We start from the raw sequence: 17,285 nt of genomic DNA on the forward strand, positions 1-17,285 counted from the left end.
CACCTCACGTGACCCCCAAATGGGGACCCGGCCCACAACCCAAGCACGTGCCCTGACCAGGAATCAAAGCAGCAACCCTGTGGTTTAGAGGCTTGTGCTCAATCCACTGAGCTACACCAGCCAGGGCAGCTTTTAAATCTTTTTATTTGCATTTTTTTTTAATTGCACATTCCAATAATTGAAATCATTTTAACAACAACAAAAAATGACACCCTGATTAAACTTCATTTTACAGCCTGAGGTGATGCAAGATGAAAAAAACCGGAGGAAAAAACGAATAAAAACCGCCCCCCCCCCAGACCAGCAGCAACCACCACCACGCCCCCCGCCTTTTAAAAGCCACCCCCCCCTTTCTGGGCTAGAAAATAAAAAAGAGGCGGCCCCCTTTAGTAAGAGAGCCCCCCAGGAAAAAACCTAAATCCCTTTACTCTTTATGCCTCGGCGTCGCTTCCCCGAAAACAGGACACCTTGAACCAGCTTGGTTTTTACTCTAGGTCTCACTGTGCTCCCACCGAATTTCTTCCTTCACCAACATGCAAGTTCTTTTCCTTCCCTGCCAGCCAGCCAGCCACTTGAGAGAGGCAGGTGCGGCCTTCGATGTCAGTGGTTCCCTGATGTGTAAAAGGGCCGCAAAGTCATTTAAACTGATCCAACTTCTTTGCATTTTACAAAGTTAAACAGCCAGATGAAGTAGAATAAAAAGGCACTGCTTGTGGAATGTATAGTGCATATTGGAGGTGCAGGTCTCATTATTTACCTGCTTGCTTCTCCTATTCAATCGTTTCTTTGGAAGGCAGTGGATTTTTCTCTTGTGTTTCTGTCTTCTTCAATTTTGACTTATCGAATTCTCAATCCTGGCCATACTGGGTTTATCAGATATGTTTGCTGAAGAGCCCAGCAAGGTGCGCAGACAAGGGGAGTCCCATCTGTCTGCTCAGGGACCACCACCCAGACGTGTGATTTATCATTTTGATCATTTTAAATAAAGTCATTTTTGTACCATATTTTGTATTTTTTTTCTTTAGAAGGACCCCATAAAATGAATTCAACCCCAACCCCTTCCTACCCAGGGCAGCTTCAGATTTCCAAAGGCGGATGGAGTGGGAACAGTTTCAGAAGTGAAGGGCAGTGTGATTCCAGGAGGCTGGGGACAAGTGGGTAAGCCGACTAGTAAAAAAGATAAAGTACAAAACCGCAGGCAAAAAGGAGTGAGATGTAACTCCAAGTCCAATATGCTGGGTCCACCTCAGGCCATCGGAGGGGGGGCGGGGAGCAGGGGGCGGGGCGGCGGTGCCGAGCCAGAGGGCGGTTCAGTTGGATCAGAGGATAGTCCCGGGAGTTGAAAGTTTCCTTTTGCTCTCTTTGCTCTCCTGGCTCTGCCTTGGGCCGCTGGAGGGTGGAGATTGGGTAGTTTGGACAGGACGTGCCGGGGAGCAAGTTCGGGGGGCTCTCGGGGCTGTGACTGGCTGGTGGAGGAGCTGTCTGTCGCAGGAGACCTACTCCTCCCTGGGATGGTGTGCCTGCCTGCTGAACCGGCCAACCCCAAACACGGGAACCGGCAGATGCCCCGGTACCCAAGAGAGGCAAGTCCTGCTAGAAAGGCGGGGCGGGGGGGGGGGGGGGACGCTTTCAGGAACAGACAGAGCCAGGCTGAAGGGCTCTGGGAAGGACCTCAGGAAGTGGGCTGGAGCGTCTGTGGGGCCAGAACAGAAGGAGAGGGGGGATGACTAGTGAGCAGGCTGCGGGGGGCGGGGGGGGGGGCGGGATGCCTCTCACCCACCTGTGGTCCTGATTGCATCCCCCTCAGCTCACTAATGATAATGTAACAGGGCGCAGCCAAGAGGGGGGCCCAAAAAAAGAATTTGGAATGGGGTCCAGAGCTTAGGGTGTCCAGGAAATATTAAGATGTCCTTCCCTCCCTCCCCCCACCAGGGGGAAGGGACAAATGGAGCAGGGCCATTGAGAGCTGTTTTGCATAGCAATAGTTTCACAGCTCACCTCTGGAATGGTCATTTAACATATCTATAACCTTTAACTGGTTTCATAGATATGTTAAATAGCTATGGCCATGCTCTAAGCCAGGGGGATGGAAGTGACTTCCACCCAAGACCTAACTAGGGGTCAAGTCCCCAGAGTTACAGCCCCCACATGAGAGCTTGGAGTTGATTGGCTCCACACCATGGGGCCATACCTGCCCAGACTAATGGTGGCAGCCCAGTAAACTTGTAATAATACAGAAATACTGGCAGGTGTAACAGATTGTGGGAGGAGTCGGAAATAGGGGTACAGAGGAAGACTGGTGCAGGGATTTAAACGTAGACATGGCAGCCATTGAGAGAGAGAGCCATACGGTTTTGGCCAGAGTGCAGACCCCTGCAGCCAGGAGAGAGAAAGCCACGCAGTTTGGGGCAGAGTGAGGACCCCTGCAGTCATGTAAGGGAGAGCCACACAGTTTCAGCAGAGTAAGGATCCCCTCTTGGCGAGGTGAAGGGGAGAGCCACGCTGTTTTAGAAGAGTGCAGACCCCTGCAGCCAGAACAGGGCAGAGCCATGCGGTTTCAGCAGAAAGAGTACCACTCGGCTTTGCCAGAATGGGGACCCCTGCAGCCAGGTGAAGAAGAAAGCCACAAGCTTTTGGTCAGAGTGCTGACCCCTGCAGCTTTCGTAGAAGAGCCCACACGGCTTTGGGGTGCTCCCTTGGGCCACGTGGCATGGGAAGCAGAAGAGACTTTGCCTGGAAAAAGGGTGAAAGAACTCTTTGCCAGTAAGCCAGGAGAAGGTGCCACGTGACTTTGGATTAATTGGAGATCTTGCCTGGACGGAGACACAGCTGACTGTGCCAGTGGCCTGAAACACAGATGTGTGCTTCTTTTCCTGAGATACGGTACCCTGAATTAGGGCAGGGGGAGAAGGAAGCAGTGTGGGCGTCTGTGGATATCGTAAAGTACTTTGATATTTTTATGGGGACATTGGGTCACTACTTTAAGTCTGTACGGCTTTAAATAAACCTTTCCTTTTCACAAATCTCTGGCATTGAGAGATGTCTTTCTAATTGGTGGCAGACAGATGAGCCCAGTAGGAATTAGTATACCATCCTTGGGAGGGGCCCATTTTCTGTAGCAGTTTTTGGCATCCCTGGGTGGGCCAAATATTGCCCCCCCCACCTCTGTTCAGTAACAATAATGGCCACAACGATGTTGACCCAGAGGCCACAGAAGGGCCAGTGCAAAGAGAGATGGTGCCCTGTTCTATCTGCATTATTAACAGCTCCCCATACATGGAGGCCACAAACCTGAGGAGCAGGAGCAGGAGCAGGACTGTTGAGTGGGGAGAGAACACATACTGACTCAGAGGGAGACACTCCCAATGGGGCCCAGTGCCCCCACCTTGTCCTCTCAGGCACCTCCCTGGGGCCTGAGACACACCTGCGCCTTTCGGAAGCCTGTGAAAATACAAGTTTCTTTCACCTCCCCAGCATGACAGAATGTGAAGCATCAGAGTGATGGCAGCTCCAGGACTGCCCAAATGGGTCACCGAACCTCTCTACCAGCTGGGACATTTGTACAGATCCCTACCACTCCCACCAGCCAGGGAAGCACTGGGAGACTGATCCCTCCTCCCACACCTACCAGAAGGTGACTCAGAGGAAGGGCGAGGAGCAACACAGGGTGGAGAGGAGGATGGGTGCTAGCAGGAGGTAGTATGGGGCTATGACAGAGAGGTCAGTACCCGGTGGAGGATGCACAGGAGGGGGGAGAGAGAATTCAGGATTCACCAGGTTACCCACAGCCCCCTGTACCATCTGCACCATCCCCGTCATGCCCCCTTCTCTGTCTTCCTTACCCCAGCCCCAGCCCTTCTGCCACCCACTTTCCCCATACTCACAGTGGTCTCATCCCCCCACATCCCCCCCTTTCCCACAAAGCTGCACTTCATGTCTCTCAGCCCTCTCGGACAGGTCTGCAGAAAGACGGCACATGCTCACCTACATCACCCCACAATGCAGAGGGGCCTCTAAGACAACAGAAACATGACAGTGCCCTTTCCTTCCTATGTTTTCTGCATCTTTTGGAACATGTGGTTGTATTTTTTGTTCCTTTATATCCCCCAAACAAGTCTTACCTGGTCTTTGTCTTCTTGTTATCCTGTATTGGAACATCTGAAGTGGCGCATAGGGGCTTCCGCAGGGGAGGGAGCAGGGAGGGGTGAGGAGCTGGGAGGCACCGTACATGGGGCACGTGTGTAGCTTTATGTGGGCCTCTGGCTGGCTGGCTGTTTCTCTGAGAATCTCAGAGAGAGAGGGAGTTTGGTGGAGAGGGGCTCCCTCAGCCAGGAAACTTGAAGGAGAACATGCACCTCCCCATGACTTCTGCCTTCTTTTCCTGGACTCCAATCCCCTTTTTCTGCTGCCACCCCTGAACTGCCCTTTACCCAGAGCTTCTCAGGGCTGCTTCCTTCGTGTCACTTCGGTCTCAGTTCAGATATGACCTCCAGGATCTTCCTCAAAGCTACACACATGTGCAGTATTCTGTATCACAGAACTTGGTTATTTTCTTTATAGCACTCAGGGCTCCCTGAGTTTATCTTACTTATTAAACTGTTTACAATTGGTCATTGTTCTCTCCACCTGCTCCCCCATCCCCAGAGCATAGGCTCCTTGAGGCAAGGTCCTCTTTTTTTTTCATCTCTGTATCCCCATATCCTAGAACAGTGCCTGGCACAGAGAAGGCACTCAATAAACAGGTGTGTAGAATTGATTGAATTAAACACAGAGATGCTTGATTGGTCAGGAAAAGACCTTTATTGCCAACTGACTGCTCTTTTTGTTCTGCTCTCTGCATCTTCATCACCTGCTGGAGCCCCAGCCATAACTGGCCCTGTCCTGTTTTCTTCCCCAGCCTGTAGGAGCCCCCCACTCCAGCCTCTGCAAATGCACCCCCAGCACAGCCATGGATCCCTGTGCAGCTTTGAGGTGGGCTGACACACTGGGGCCTTGTACCTAGTCTCCAAGCCCTCCTCCCAGCAAAACTAATCTCTGCTCTCAAAGAATCCCTTTCTAACCAGCCCCACCCACCTTATAAAGACACATTTGGAAACCACTGCTTCTTTAAGCACACAGTACCCTGAAGAGCATCAATACAGCTCCACCAACATTTATTGAGGGTTTCTCATATGCCAGACACTGTGCTAGGTGAATCTCCAAAGTCATGGGTATGCCAAATGCTGGTGCCTTTCTTCTTGTGAGTCTCCTAGAGTCCCCGCACCTCCCGTGGTCAGCATGACAGTTTCTGTCCTGGGCAAGCTGCTATGAATGAGCTGAAGGGAAGGTGTGGTGGCTTAGTTCAGGAAAGACCTTGTGCCAGGCCTGGGCCCCACTTGCCAGCAACTGTCTGCTCCATTCTCTTGGTCCCTTGCCTCCTTTTGGCATCATGCAGGAGCAGTTTTTCTTCTGGAAGCAGACACCCTGGATGGGGTTGGGCAGCAACGTTGCTCTCCATTCTCTGCCACTGCTTGGCTCCATGTTTCTATGAGAGGACCGACGAAGGCAAGAAAGTCCAGGAGGCTCACCAGATGTCCCATGATCCACAGCTTCTGTTTCTTCACCCTAACTTGGGGTCCAGAGCCAGTCTGAAGTCCAAGGCTGAGGCTGGACACCTGATTATAGTTCAGTTGGGGGTTTCCAGGCAGAGATTATGGACGCCAAGCTTTGGGGTAAGGAGAAGGGATTGTGAGCTTCAGGGGGCCTTGGGCCCCAGCTACTGGCCATCTTCAGTCCCTTGGGCTCCTCCGCCAGGCTGCTTGTCTGCTCCATAACATCAGCCTCTAATGGTCAGGGACTCTGGTCTCTAAGAGACCCTGATCCTGGGACTCTCATCTCCAGTTCTGGCCTCTGGCTGCCAGGCCACACTCAGCTCATTCTCCTCTGGCCTTCGGACCTAGAGTCTTTCCCAGAGAGGATAACAGTTAACATGGGGGCTGGGGGAAGAAACAGGGCACTCAGTCATCTGGGAGGGGGCAAGATCACACACACACCACATTCAGTGGAGACATGCACACATGCACACACTCACAGACTCTCTGGATTCTTCTAGAAGAGAAAGCAGCCTGAGAGGACAAATGAGGCACCCTGAGAATGGAATCTAATACTTTCTAGGTTCAAAGGGCAGGACTGGTTGTCGCTGTAGAACCAAGCAGGGTCACTTCTGAGCTCTTGGGTCCAGATCACCATCTTCTGAGGCTGGATGGGTCCCTGCTCATTGCTGTTAGGTATCTCAATCCTAACCCTAACCCTAATCTCCAATGCGGCCCTTTTTAACTGCATCCACCTACCTTCATTTTCCTAGGCTGTGGGCATAGTGAGGATACTCACTGGCCAGAGGCTCAGCCAGCTCAACAACTATTAACAGTTTTGCACTCAGCCTTTGTTTCCATCGGCAACACATTCAAACCATCCTTGTTCTGCCCGCTCAGACAACCCTGTTCTCATTGGCTGCCTTGTCATGAAGCTTGGTCCCTATTGGTTGCCACTAGAGGTAGTGTTTCCACTGACAGTGAATCCAATAGATGGATGAGCTTTGCCACACTGCCAGCTGTCCCAGCCTGTGCCCCCTCTGCAGCCTGCATTAAGGTTGGGGAGCACTGGGGGTTCCTGAAGAGGGCCCAACAGCCTCAAGAAGCCTCTGATGCTGGCGAAGATGCCTTCTCCTTTCATGCTCCCCTGTGACTTCACACACCAGCTGGGCAGGGAAGGCCCCAGGAAGCCCCTTCAGCCAGCCTGGAAAAAGAGAGACAGGGGCTTGAGTGGAGCCAAGGCAGGACACAGGTCAAAAGGGAAAGGAGGCACCATGGGGTCTAATGCCTGAGGGTCATGATGAGTGTAGGAATCAGTAGAGAAGCCTGGAACATTGGCAGAAATGCCACTGGAGGTGAAGGTGACAGTAATGTCAAAGATGGTCAGGGTCACTCCTCAATCAAGTCCTGCAATGGCTGCTCATCTCAGAGCAAGAGCCAGAATCCTTATGGGGACCCACATGATCTGGTCCCTGTTATCTCTATGACCTCTTCTGCTTCTCTCCCTTCTCCTCACTCCCTCTAGCCACACTCAACCCCTTACTGCTTCCTCGAACACACCAACCACAGTGTCTTTGCACTGACTCTTGCCGCTGCCTGGAACATCCTTCCTAGGCGCCACATGCCTAAATTCCTCACCTCCATCAGGTTATTGCTGACATGGTGTCTCCTCATCAAGGTCCACCTCAACCTCCCTATTTACTTGAAACCCACCCAACCCTGGGACTCCTGGCCTCCCTGATGCTGCTCCACTCTTGTTTTTCCATAGCATTTATCACCTTCAGACGTGCTGCATATAATTTACTTATTCATCTTGTTTACTCTTTATTGTTTCTCCTCCACTAGAATGTATGCTCGCACAGCACAGGGATATTTGTGCGTTTGGTTCACAGAGCCTAGAACAAAGAGTGGCACCTCATAGGTGCTTAATAAATATTTACTGGGTGAAGAAATAAAATAATCTCTCACCTTCAGGGCTCTTGTGCAGGTGCTTTGTGGGAGCCCGGGACTCCGGACTCTGGGCCTCAGCCTTGGCTGGTACATAAGGCTCTGAACACAGATCCTGGGAACAGTCTGGCAGGGTTGGGTGACATTACAGTAGGATCAAGACTCTTTTTAGCTTCTCCCCCGGGCTCCCCTTAAGACTCACTTTTCCTTCCCTCCACCCTCTAGAGGTTACTCACCACAGTCCTCATAGACAGTGTCTGGGGAACAAGGAAGGGGGCCTGGGGTGGGGAAGGCTCCCAGCCAGCGCTGCATGTCTGATCTGGTGAGACATAGGGAAGGCCACAATTGGCCCAGGAGCTCCTACTGGGGGATGGGCAGGGGCCACAGAGGAGAGATATTGGGGAGGAGGGTGGTAGGCTCTGAGAGGTCAGGTGAAGGTCCCAAGGGCATTTCTAAAGGAGACACAACTCACAGGGACGAAGCTTGGAGTAGCCGGTGGGTGGGGCGGCCCTGGTGGTTGCTGAGAAGGGAGAGGCGGAATGTAGGGGGTCCAGATGGGTCTGGAACCTGCTGGGCCTGGACTAGGGAGCGATGGGCATAGTCCAGAACCTGTAGTCGCTGCCCACTACCCAAGGAAGAAGAAGTTCAGAGAGAGAATAGAAGTCCAGCTGGGCTTCCCACTGCTGCATGAGCTTCCCACCCTTCCTGGGACCCACCTCTTGGGCTGAGTGATGAGCAGCAGGTCACTAAAGAGCAGCAGGCAGAGGGGAGTGAAGCGGGGGCGTGAGGTGAAAAGCACACCCCCCCTCCGGCACCCTAACTCCGTCAGCTCCCCCTGCAACTCCAGGCGCCTTGACCAGGAGACCAGCGGCAGGGCCTGGGAGGAAGCAGAGAGGAGGTTCTGGCTTCTTCATAATACCACCATGGGGAAAGGGAAGGTGGGGAGTCTGGGCAGAGACCAACCTTGACTTTATGGAAGCGCAGCCTCTGGGTGAGCCGGATCAGCTCCTCAGTCTGTTTCATGCGTCCCACCTCAGCACTGCAACGCTCAATGATCTGGGTAAGGAGAGCTGAGTCACCACCCCTACTCCCTTCCACCCCTTCCCTCTCTTCCTGCCCTCTCTTCACCCACCCTGGCCTCAGCATACCCTCCTGCCCACCTTGCTGATAGCACCCAGGGCTTTCTGAGCATTCTCCTGGCGGCTGGACCCCTCCTCTGTCTGATGCAGAATGTTCTGAGGGCAAGGAAGAAGGGTGACTGGGCACCTGCTCTGCAGCCCTGGGATTCAGGGGGGCTGCAGCTCAGAGTACCCTTGTCTGGCTTGGAAAAATGCTCCGTTTAGGGTTCACAGGGCTGAGGAGCTAGCCTCAACAAGGCTGAGACCTCACAACTCACTATCTACCTAACCCTGAGCAAATCGCGTTACCTCTCTGAGCCTCAGTTTTTGCATCTGTCAAATGAGGACAATACCCACCTAGCATTGTTGTGAGCATTCAGCAAGGTAATACATGTAATGTACTTAGCATAGTCCTTGGTGCACAGTAAATGCCAAAAAGAAGATTGCTATTATTTAAATAATTATTAACCACAGCCGTTAGTACAAACAATATATCACAGTGGTTAAGAGTGCCTGGATTTCAAGTTTGTCTCCATCTGTTAATATCTGAATAACCTGGGACACATTATTTAGCTTCTCTCTGCCTCAGTGTCCTCATCTATAAAGTGGAGTCAATAATAGTTTCTACCCTCATACAGACATTGGTTGGGTTAAGTGGGTATATAGTACTTAGAATCATGCCAAGAACAGAGCACTCAATAGCTGTTTGACTGTTCTCATTGTGATTGTTTTGCCTCTACTGGGGCGTATTAAACTGAATAAGACATAACAATGCTGATCATGTAGTTAGGAACTCTTCTCACTGAAGTCCCCACACTGGGTGACCTGGTTTAGGGAGAAGTTTCTATTCTGCAATAGCAGAGTGTTTCTCAATTTTTTTTTTTTTTGGTGTCACTCTGCTAAGGAACGTTTTTAGAAATTTCAATAGCACAGATATCCTATATATCTTTTATAGACTGTGGGCCTTTGAAGTAGCACAACCATTGGAATATTTAAGATTTTTGGTACTCCCCAAAGAATGAACTTTTGCCCACTTGGGGGTGAGATCAACCCCACGGAGGAGGTATGCAGTGAGAGATGTGGCCGAGGAGACCTCAAAGACCATGCACCACATCCCGCCTGAGACCTAGAGAGAGAGGAAGAGACTTGCCCAAGGTCACCCAGCCAGTTAGAGGCACAGCCAAGTATAGCACTCCTGTCTCTAGCCAGAGCCTCATTTCCTGCGCCCAGATTGCTCTGGAGAACTTTGGGTAGCTCTAGGTGGGGCTTGGTTGGTTCTGAGCCGAGAGGCCCAGACTAGGAGGTCTGATTTAGGGGAGTCCTGTATTTGTCGTGGGGTAGGGAACAGTGATGGCCAGGCAGGAGGCCCCGGGGAAGGGTACTCCTATGGAGTTGATGGAAGAGAAAAGACCCCAGGCCCCGGCGGTGGTACCTGCAGCAGCATGCGGAGCCGTGTGATGCGCTGAAAGGGCAGTAGCAGGAAGGACGGCAGTGGAAGCCGCTCACACTTTGGGAGGCTCTGCAGCCGACGCAGCTCCGTGGAGAAGCGCACGTTTGTGTCCCTGCAGAGTTAGGCCCAGTCCAGGCCACTGGTGTCTGCCTTGGAGGCCCTCATCCCTCAGGCTACCCTGGCCTGGACCCCAACCCTGCTCCCAGCTTTCCCTCACATGCGTGGCCTGGCCCCCACCTCTGGGACACTCACATAAGGCGGCTATAGGTCTCCTCCTGATACTGCTGGTTCCGCACATAATCCACGTACACTGAGAAAGGACCCACAGCATGGGCATGCACTATGTCACAAAGGTCGTTGATATGGGGGGAAGAGCGTACACGGGACAGTAACGTCCCTAGAAACCTGACAGAGTGGGGAAACAAGAAATGAGGGGGGAGGAGAGCCAGGTCTCCTGGCTTCTTGAGGTGCTAAGGGGTGCTCAGGAGCCTGAGGCCTGGTTTGTTGGGAGGGCAGGACCCCACTGACCGCTCACTGACTTCCTGGACTCTCTGCACATTGGAGAAGAGGGTGTGGTGATCCCGGGGGGTGAGCGTGTCCCGGAGAGCCCGGCTCAGCACAAAGGTGTCAGTCAGCAGCCGCAGGGAGCGCAGGTAGGAGGCCTCAGATGTCACCACCTCAAACAGGCTCTGAGAGGAAGGACAGAGCGGTAGTGGAAAGCCCAGTTTCCAGCCCTCCCAGGACCCAGGTCACACTTCTGCCCTTGGCCAGACCCCAGGGATGCCACCTCCTGCATGCGCTTCTCGTGGGCGCCGAGAGTGTCCAGGAGGCCACTGGCTCGCACAGCTGGAAGCTCCTGCCACAGAGTGTTTCGAGGTCCAGGGGGCCGGGGGAAGGTGGGAGCTTCTCCGGGACTGGTTGGAGAGGGACTGCCGTCCTCACTGACCCCCCACAGCTCCTCTGACAGCACGGCTGCTCGGTAGGTCTGGTACAGAGGTTCTGGAAAGCCAAGGGGGCACGTCAGGGGGGCCCAGTGCCCCAGCGCCCTTCTCCCAGCTGATGGTCACGGCAGGGACTCACCATCCTGCAGGGGCAGCTCCCAGTTCTGACCCTTCAGCTCCTCCAGCCCCTCCTCATCCCTGTGGAGAGAAAAAAGGACGGAGTCCCCCAGATTTATCCCCGTTGCATGCCTCCAGGGGTGCCGGTCACATGATAGTGTAAGGTTGTGCGTAGGGACTCTGGCAGCTCCCCAGACCAAACCTGGTTCTTTTTATGTGCCTGTTGTATGGGAGCCCTGAACTAAGCAGGCTCCTTCTACTCCTGTTATCTCAACTACTGTGTACAGGGGACTTCCGAGTCTTCATCTCCAGCCCTCTCATATAGAAATTGCCCTGCTGTCCGAAAGGTCCATCTGTGCCTCAGTGAGACTCAACAGGATCAAACCCAAACCCAAACCCAAACCTTCTCTTCACCTGCAGCTCTGTCTTTGCTGTTCTGGTTATCAGCACCAGCACATACCCATTCACACAAGCTAAAAACCCAGGAGAATAAACATCAGTAAATGTTTGTTGAATAAGTGAATGGGCTCAGACTAACTCTGCCAACGGTAGTGGATCTAAGATCATTAGCAAGCCTGGGTGACATGGAAGAGATGTTTGTGGTTGCCAAATAGTCTTGCAGACAATACCTGCAATAGAGGCTTAGGGTAGGGGAGCTAAAATGGAGCACTCACTAGCGGACCAGCTCTTTGCCAATGTTACACCCAACAACCCTATGAAGTAGTTGGTATGCTTACCCCATGTTGCAGATGAGGGCTCTGAGCCCCAGAAAGGTTAAGTGACGTGTATAAGGTCACACAGCAATAAGGGACAGAGCTAGGATTAGAAACCAGGGCTACTTGTCTCTAGAACCCCAGACCTTCTTCACTCCGCCTTTGGGGAGATAGGACTTAACAGGACCTGAAGGTGAATCTGCCCTCGTGTAGGAGTAAAGGGTGAGCTGTGTTTGGTACCTGCCCTCCACGGTTGCTGGAGCAGCGTTCTGAGGAGCTTCGTCTGGTCTGTTTCCTGGAGAGAGAACCCAGAGTGAAGAGAACAAATCAGGATCCCCAGCAGAGACTGCTACTATAAAAACTACAACTCCCCTCAGCCCTAGAGCAGCAGCTGGTACTGGCAAAGGAACAACAACAAAAAAAAAAGCTCAGGGCCTATTGGCAGTTGTAGCTCATTTTTAAAATGCTTCATATCCACCCCTTCCCTTCCCATCCAAAGTATCAGTGCCCCTGGCCCTGTACCTGTTTGGATTCCATCTTCAGAGGGCAGATGGAGGACTGGCTGTGGGGGGTCCCCAGAGATGGTGGTATTCTGCCTGACCCGAGTGGGTTTCGGAGGTTTGAGTGGTGGCAGGAGTTTGCGCTCAGCAGTGGAGCGGTAGGATGTGAGGACCACTGAGTGGTGACCGGTGCTGGGATGGTTGGGGCGGGAGCGGGAGGCCCGAAGGGGGGAGGCTCGGCAGGGGGCCCTGGGACCGTCCTCACAGCCCCCCACAGGGACCCATCGGAGCTCTAGGCCTGGCCGGGCTACATGACAGACACAGGGACAGCAGGGAGGGCAGGTCTGGGCAGCACCTAAGGGAGACAAGGTGTCCTAAGGCAAAGACCCTGTAGGGGTCCTAGCCCCACCCTGCCCAGGTCTCCTCCTCTTCCTTGACCTGCCCCAGGCTTCTACTCTTCAACCCTAAATCTCCAAACTCCCAGAAATATGAACATCAGATTTGCCAAACATAAAGTCCATTTTTGATAAAGTAGCCCCTGAAAGTAAAGTACTGAAGTTAAGTACTTTACTTGCAGGGGCTTTACTTTCCTTTGAGTAAAATTAAGCCCCAGCCTTAAAGTACTAAAAATTTTTAAAAATTAAAAAAAAAAAAGACTGGATTGAGCCCATCCTAGCCTGGGGGAGTACTTACCCTGAGCGCCATTCTCCTGGGATCCGCTTCTGGTGAGGATGCCCTGGGAGGTCTCTCTCTCCCCATTCACATCCACTCCTCCTTGGGGAGGTGGCTCCAGGACATCAGCAGCCTGGCCCCTGCCTTCAGCCCCCCACTCAAACCTGCCAGCCAGTCTCCGCACAGTGCCTGGGGCAGAGGCAGAGCCATCTGGGGCCGGGACCGGGGAGGCTGTGTGGGGCAGGGACAGAGGTGTGGAGGGTGAGCCGGAGGGTTTAGGTGGGGGGACTGGAGACCTAGGAGCAGGTTCTGGGGAGATGGAGCGCCGGGACACTGGACTAGGGGAGCTAGAAGGTGAATCTGGGGAAGTCTGGGAGTCGAGGCTGGCTTTAGAAGCTGAAGGGGGCAGAAGGGCAGGGGGCTTGAGGGAGGAGGCTGGGGGTTCCCAGAAGATGGGGGTGCACATTGGGGTTGGTACATCATTGGAGGTGACAGGAAGTTCTTGTGGAGAAGAGCCATTGTGGGGAGGGCCTGGGGACTGGGTGGCACGAGGTCTAGAGGGGGGACGGGGGCGGATGATCCGAGGAGGCTTCTGGGTAGGGGATGTTGCTATAGGAAGAGACTGGTCTGACATCTTCCTCTGAGCTCTTCAAAGGAGTGGGGTGCTCTGCTGGAGTCATCCCCTGAAGAAAAGGGAGGGAGGGAGGGAGGGAGGGAGGGAGGGAGGGAGGGAGGGAGGGAGGGAGGGAGGGAGGGAGGGAGGGAGAGAGACCCTTCGTGTTACCCATGGCCGCTGTGAGTAGACTGAGGCCCCTGAGCAGAAATAGTTTGCAAGCAAATCAGCCATGATTTGGGATTCAGGAGGGAAGGCTGGTGCACTTCCTCTCCTTCCTTCTCATTTGCATCCTCCTCTCTTCACCTCTCACTCCTTCTTCTCATTCCTGAGTCCCCCTCGCCCCCGCTTCTCTCTGCCTTTTGGCTTCTGCTGCCACAGTCAGGTTGGAGGAATCCGTGAGGCTCGGGTGGGGTGCTTTGGTAGGGACCCAAGTAGGGGGAGAGGGTACAAGAGAAGTGAATCAGGAAGGGGAATTTAGCTTGCCGGTATAGCCGCTACGCATCTGCTTGATGAATTGTGTTGTGTGTCTGTAACTGTGTTGTGAAGGTTCGTTACTATGGTTTAAGTGTGTGTGTGCTGTTTCTACTGCTCTAGGAAAGGGGTATTGGATGATGTGTATAAAGAGTGTATTTGCTATGAGCTTATTGGATGGGTATGCAGTGAGGAAGTGGAGCACACAGTATACAGTGTGTGGTGGGAGAGGGGTGCGAGGGTTTGTGTGTGTTATGCACTGTCTGTGTGGGAGTATGCGCAGTGTGTGTGTGTGTGTGTGTGTGTGTGTGTGTGTGCGCGTGCGCACGCCCACGCCGGGGCTGTGAGGGACGCATCACTATTCCCTGCCCTGACTGGCCCTCCGCCCCCCGTTTCCCAGTTCCTCTCTCCGGACTCTCCCTTTCCGGGTTATTTTTAGTCTTCTTTTCCTGCCATGACGATTCCTGGAACCTCTGACCCCAAGAGACCAGGAGGCCCCGGACATGGTCTCTCCTGCCCCATCCTCTTATCCCTGCCTGTCCCCATCCTGCCATCTGGTCACAGAGAAACAGGCCCCAGTGGACACCTGGATACCTGAACGGTGGTGAGGTGACCAGACTGAAGGCAAGGATGAGTGGGGCCAGACGCGAGGACCTAGGCTTCCCCACTCTCTCTGGGAAGGTGGCCGTGATCCTGAGAAGACTGCAGGGTCAGGGCTGGGAGACAGAGGCGCCCCCCCAACTCCCTGCAGGGGTCAGCAGGAGACTCAGACCCCTCCAGGCCCCAGAGTGGGTTTTGAGGAAGGGTGTGGAGTGGGGGCTAGGGGATGTAGACTGTGAGTCTTGCAGTTCAATGGCCACCATATCCTGGCAGGAAGCCCCTTATCAAAATGACCCAGGCAGCGGCCTCGCCAGTTCCTCCCAGTTTTGCCCCACTCAGGGATCCCACCCCACCTCTCAGGTACCTTTGTTTACTTCCTGTCCCACCCCCCTCTCAGGCCTGTCACGGGGATCCAGGTGTTGGGCCCAAGCACTCACCCTTGAGTCCTGTCCACTCTCAGTCACCTCCTAGGGCTGAGTGAGTAGGAGCAGGAAACAGGAATCAAATCCTCCTCCCAACCGGACACCCCCCCAAACCACACCGCACTCCACATGCGCACACCGGAGCTCTGGAAGATGTCATAGGCTCGGTGTCCCAGGATTCGGAGGTTAACGGGGTCTGGGGAAAGGCTGAAACTTGGGTGTGGACAGCAGGCTATTCTGTTCGTGTGTGTTCTGTCTGCATTGCTGCTCGGGTCGGGGCTCTGGGGGCTGGAAGTGGACGGGGTGGGCTGGAGGTGGGATGAAAACGCCACAGGGCTGGGCTGCTGGTGGGACACCTCCGTGTCAGCTAAGGGACGGCATATGTTCTTCCACAGCATGTCTGACTGTCTCTCCCAAACCTCACCCGACAACCTGTCCCTTCAGCTTCCAAGCTCTTCCCCTGGGTGTGAGCCAGCCACTATGTCACACCAAGGGACCCCTCCCCAGGTCCCCCTTCCCTAACTCTGCGGTAGCTCCCCCTGGATTTACCTTTATCGTTTTGGAAGCAGTTTCTATTTTCAGCCTGTCCTTCCTGCCCCGTGAAGCAAGGAGTGTGGGGCCAGGTCTCCCAGTGTCTCCTGTGTTTCTGGGGCGGGAACTGAGGACCCAGATTGAGATCTCCGCAGAGGAAGCCAGTTCCTCAGCCCCACCCGGCCATTGTGTCAGGCATGCGTGTGTGTGTGTGTGTGTGTGTGTGTGTGTGTGTGTGTGTGTGTAGAGAAGGAATGGAGGGCAGGTTGGGGGGGCGGTGTGGAGGCAGGGAGGTGGGGAGGGAGATCTAGATATGTCTCCTTTAGGGCCTGTGACTGCTGGGCCCCCTGCCTGCTCACCGTTCTTAATCCCTGTCTCTCTGGTCCCAGCCTCTGACTTTCCCTGTCTCACTGTGAGGCTTCGATTGGCCGGCAGTCAATAGAGGGTGAGGGGCTGGGGGTGGAGGAGCAGGAGAATGGTGAGTAGGGGTCCTTCTCATCTCTAATTCGCTCTATGTTTGAAGAGCTGAGTTCCAGGGCTGGGGATGTGTGTCAAAACGACTGAGGGGGTGGAGTGAGCCACACCCCCGTCTGGGAAGTAGGGTAGTAGAAGATTCGAAGAGCAGTTATGAACTAACTGCCAGGGCCTTTACCCACGCCCAGGTGCCTGCCAATGCCAGACCTTCTCACACACACACACATACACACACACACACACCCCAAACAAGACATGGGAATAAAAGTCAGAAAGCTGGGATAAATATGTTTTAACCCCTTTTTCTTCAGCGTAAAAGCCAAAGTCCTTACAATGACCAGCAAGACCCTTTACTATCTTCCTTTTTCCATACCTCTTCTCTCAAGCACAAGGCTGCCTCAGGGACTTTGTACTGGCAGTGACTTCTGCCTGGAAACCTCCTTCCCGAGCCACCCACATGAGTGATTCCCTCACCTCTTTCAAGTCATCACTCGAAGATCACTTTCTCTTTGAGGCCTGCTGCGCCACTTTTTAAACTGCAGCCCTTGACCTGAGCAGGGCATGGTCCCGTACACTAAAAAGCTGCTGGTTCCACCCCAGTCAGGGCACACGCTTAGTTATGTGTTTGATCCCATTGGTGCAAGTACTAGGGGCAATGGATGGATGTTTCTCTCTCACATTGATGCTTCCTTCCCTCTGTCTCTCTCCCTTCCCTTCTCTCTAAAATTAATAAGCATGTTCTTGGGTGAGGATAAAAATTGATATGTTTATAGTTAACTATATTTTACATTTGAAAGTGAGCTTTCTGGAGGCAGGATCTTTATCCCTTTTATTCACTGATGCATCCCAAAGTTCAGGAAGAGGGTCAGGCATACAATGGTGCTTAATATTTGGTTAATTGAACCAAATTGAATTGATCTTCCCTACAGTCCACTATTCCCCTGACTGTCCTTCCCTACTTTCCAACCATAATTCTCTTGGTTCCACCAGCCCCTGCCCTGGCTGGTGTGGCTTAGTGGTTTGAGTGGCCAGCCTGCAAACCAAAGGGTCACCAGTTTGATTCCCGGTCAGGGCACGTGCCTATGTTGAGGGGTAAGTCCCCAGTAGGGGGCACATGAGAGGCAACCACACATTGATATTTGC

The 17,285-nt window shown here is 53.4% G+C and overlaps 1 protein-coding gene and 1 pseudogene across 2 annotated transcripts; both read right to left on the reverse strand.

Annotated features, from left to right (window-relative positions):
- Nucleotides 1-749: 749 nt before the first annotated feature.
- LOC128628488 (thymosin beta-4-like) lies at nt 750-3,819 on the reverse strand (annotated as a pseudogene).
- A 1,317-nt stretch (nt 3,820-5,136) lies between these two features.
- ARHGEF15 (Rho guanine nucleotide exchange factor 15) lies at nt 5,137-15,776 on the reverse strand. Of its 2 annotated transcripts, XM_037164979.2 has the most exons (17): nt 15,687-15,771; nt 15,153-15,188; nt 13,050-13,711; nt 12,379-12,711; nt 12,097-12,151; nt 11,166-11,224; nt 10,873-11,084; nt 10,614-10,774; nt 10,338-10,490; nt 10,068-10,197; nt 8,678-8,752; nt 8,481-8,573; nt 8,234-8,394; nt 7,990-8,142; nt 7,754-7,836; nt 7,539-7,643; nt 5,137-6,774 (listed from the first exon to the last, which is right to left on the reverse strand). In XM_037164979.2, exons 3-17 carry the CDS (start codon nt 13,660-13,662, stop codon nt 6,623-6,625), a joined length of 2,538 nt encoding a protein of 845 aa, XP_037020874.2. In that variant the 5' UTR covers nt 13,663-13,711; nt 15,153-15,188; nt 15,687-15,771; the 3' UTR covers nt 5,137-6,622. The 2 variants fall into 2 exon arrangements, with proteins under 2 accessions (XP_037020874.2, XP_037020875.2); XM_037164980.2 differs by lacking the exon at nt 15,153-15,188 and having other exon boundaries at nt 15,687-15,776.
- Nucleotides 15,777-17,285: the final 1,509 nt, after the last annotated feature.

The sequence above is a fragment of the Artibeus jamaicensis genome, unplaced genomic scaffold (genome assembly GCF_021234435.1).
Source record: "Artibeus jamaicensis isolate MK-2021 breed Jamaican fruit bat unplaced genomic scaffold, CSHL_Jam_final contig_781, whole genome shotgun sequence".
Lineage (NCBI taxonomy): Eukaryota > Metazoa > Chordata > Mammalia > Chiroptera > Phyllostomidae > Artibeus > Artibeus jamaicensis.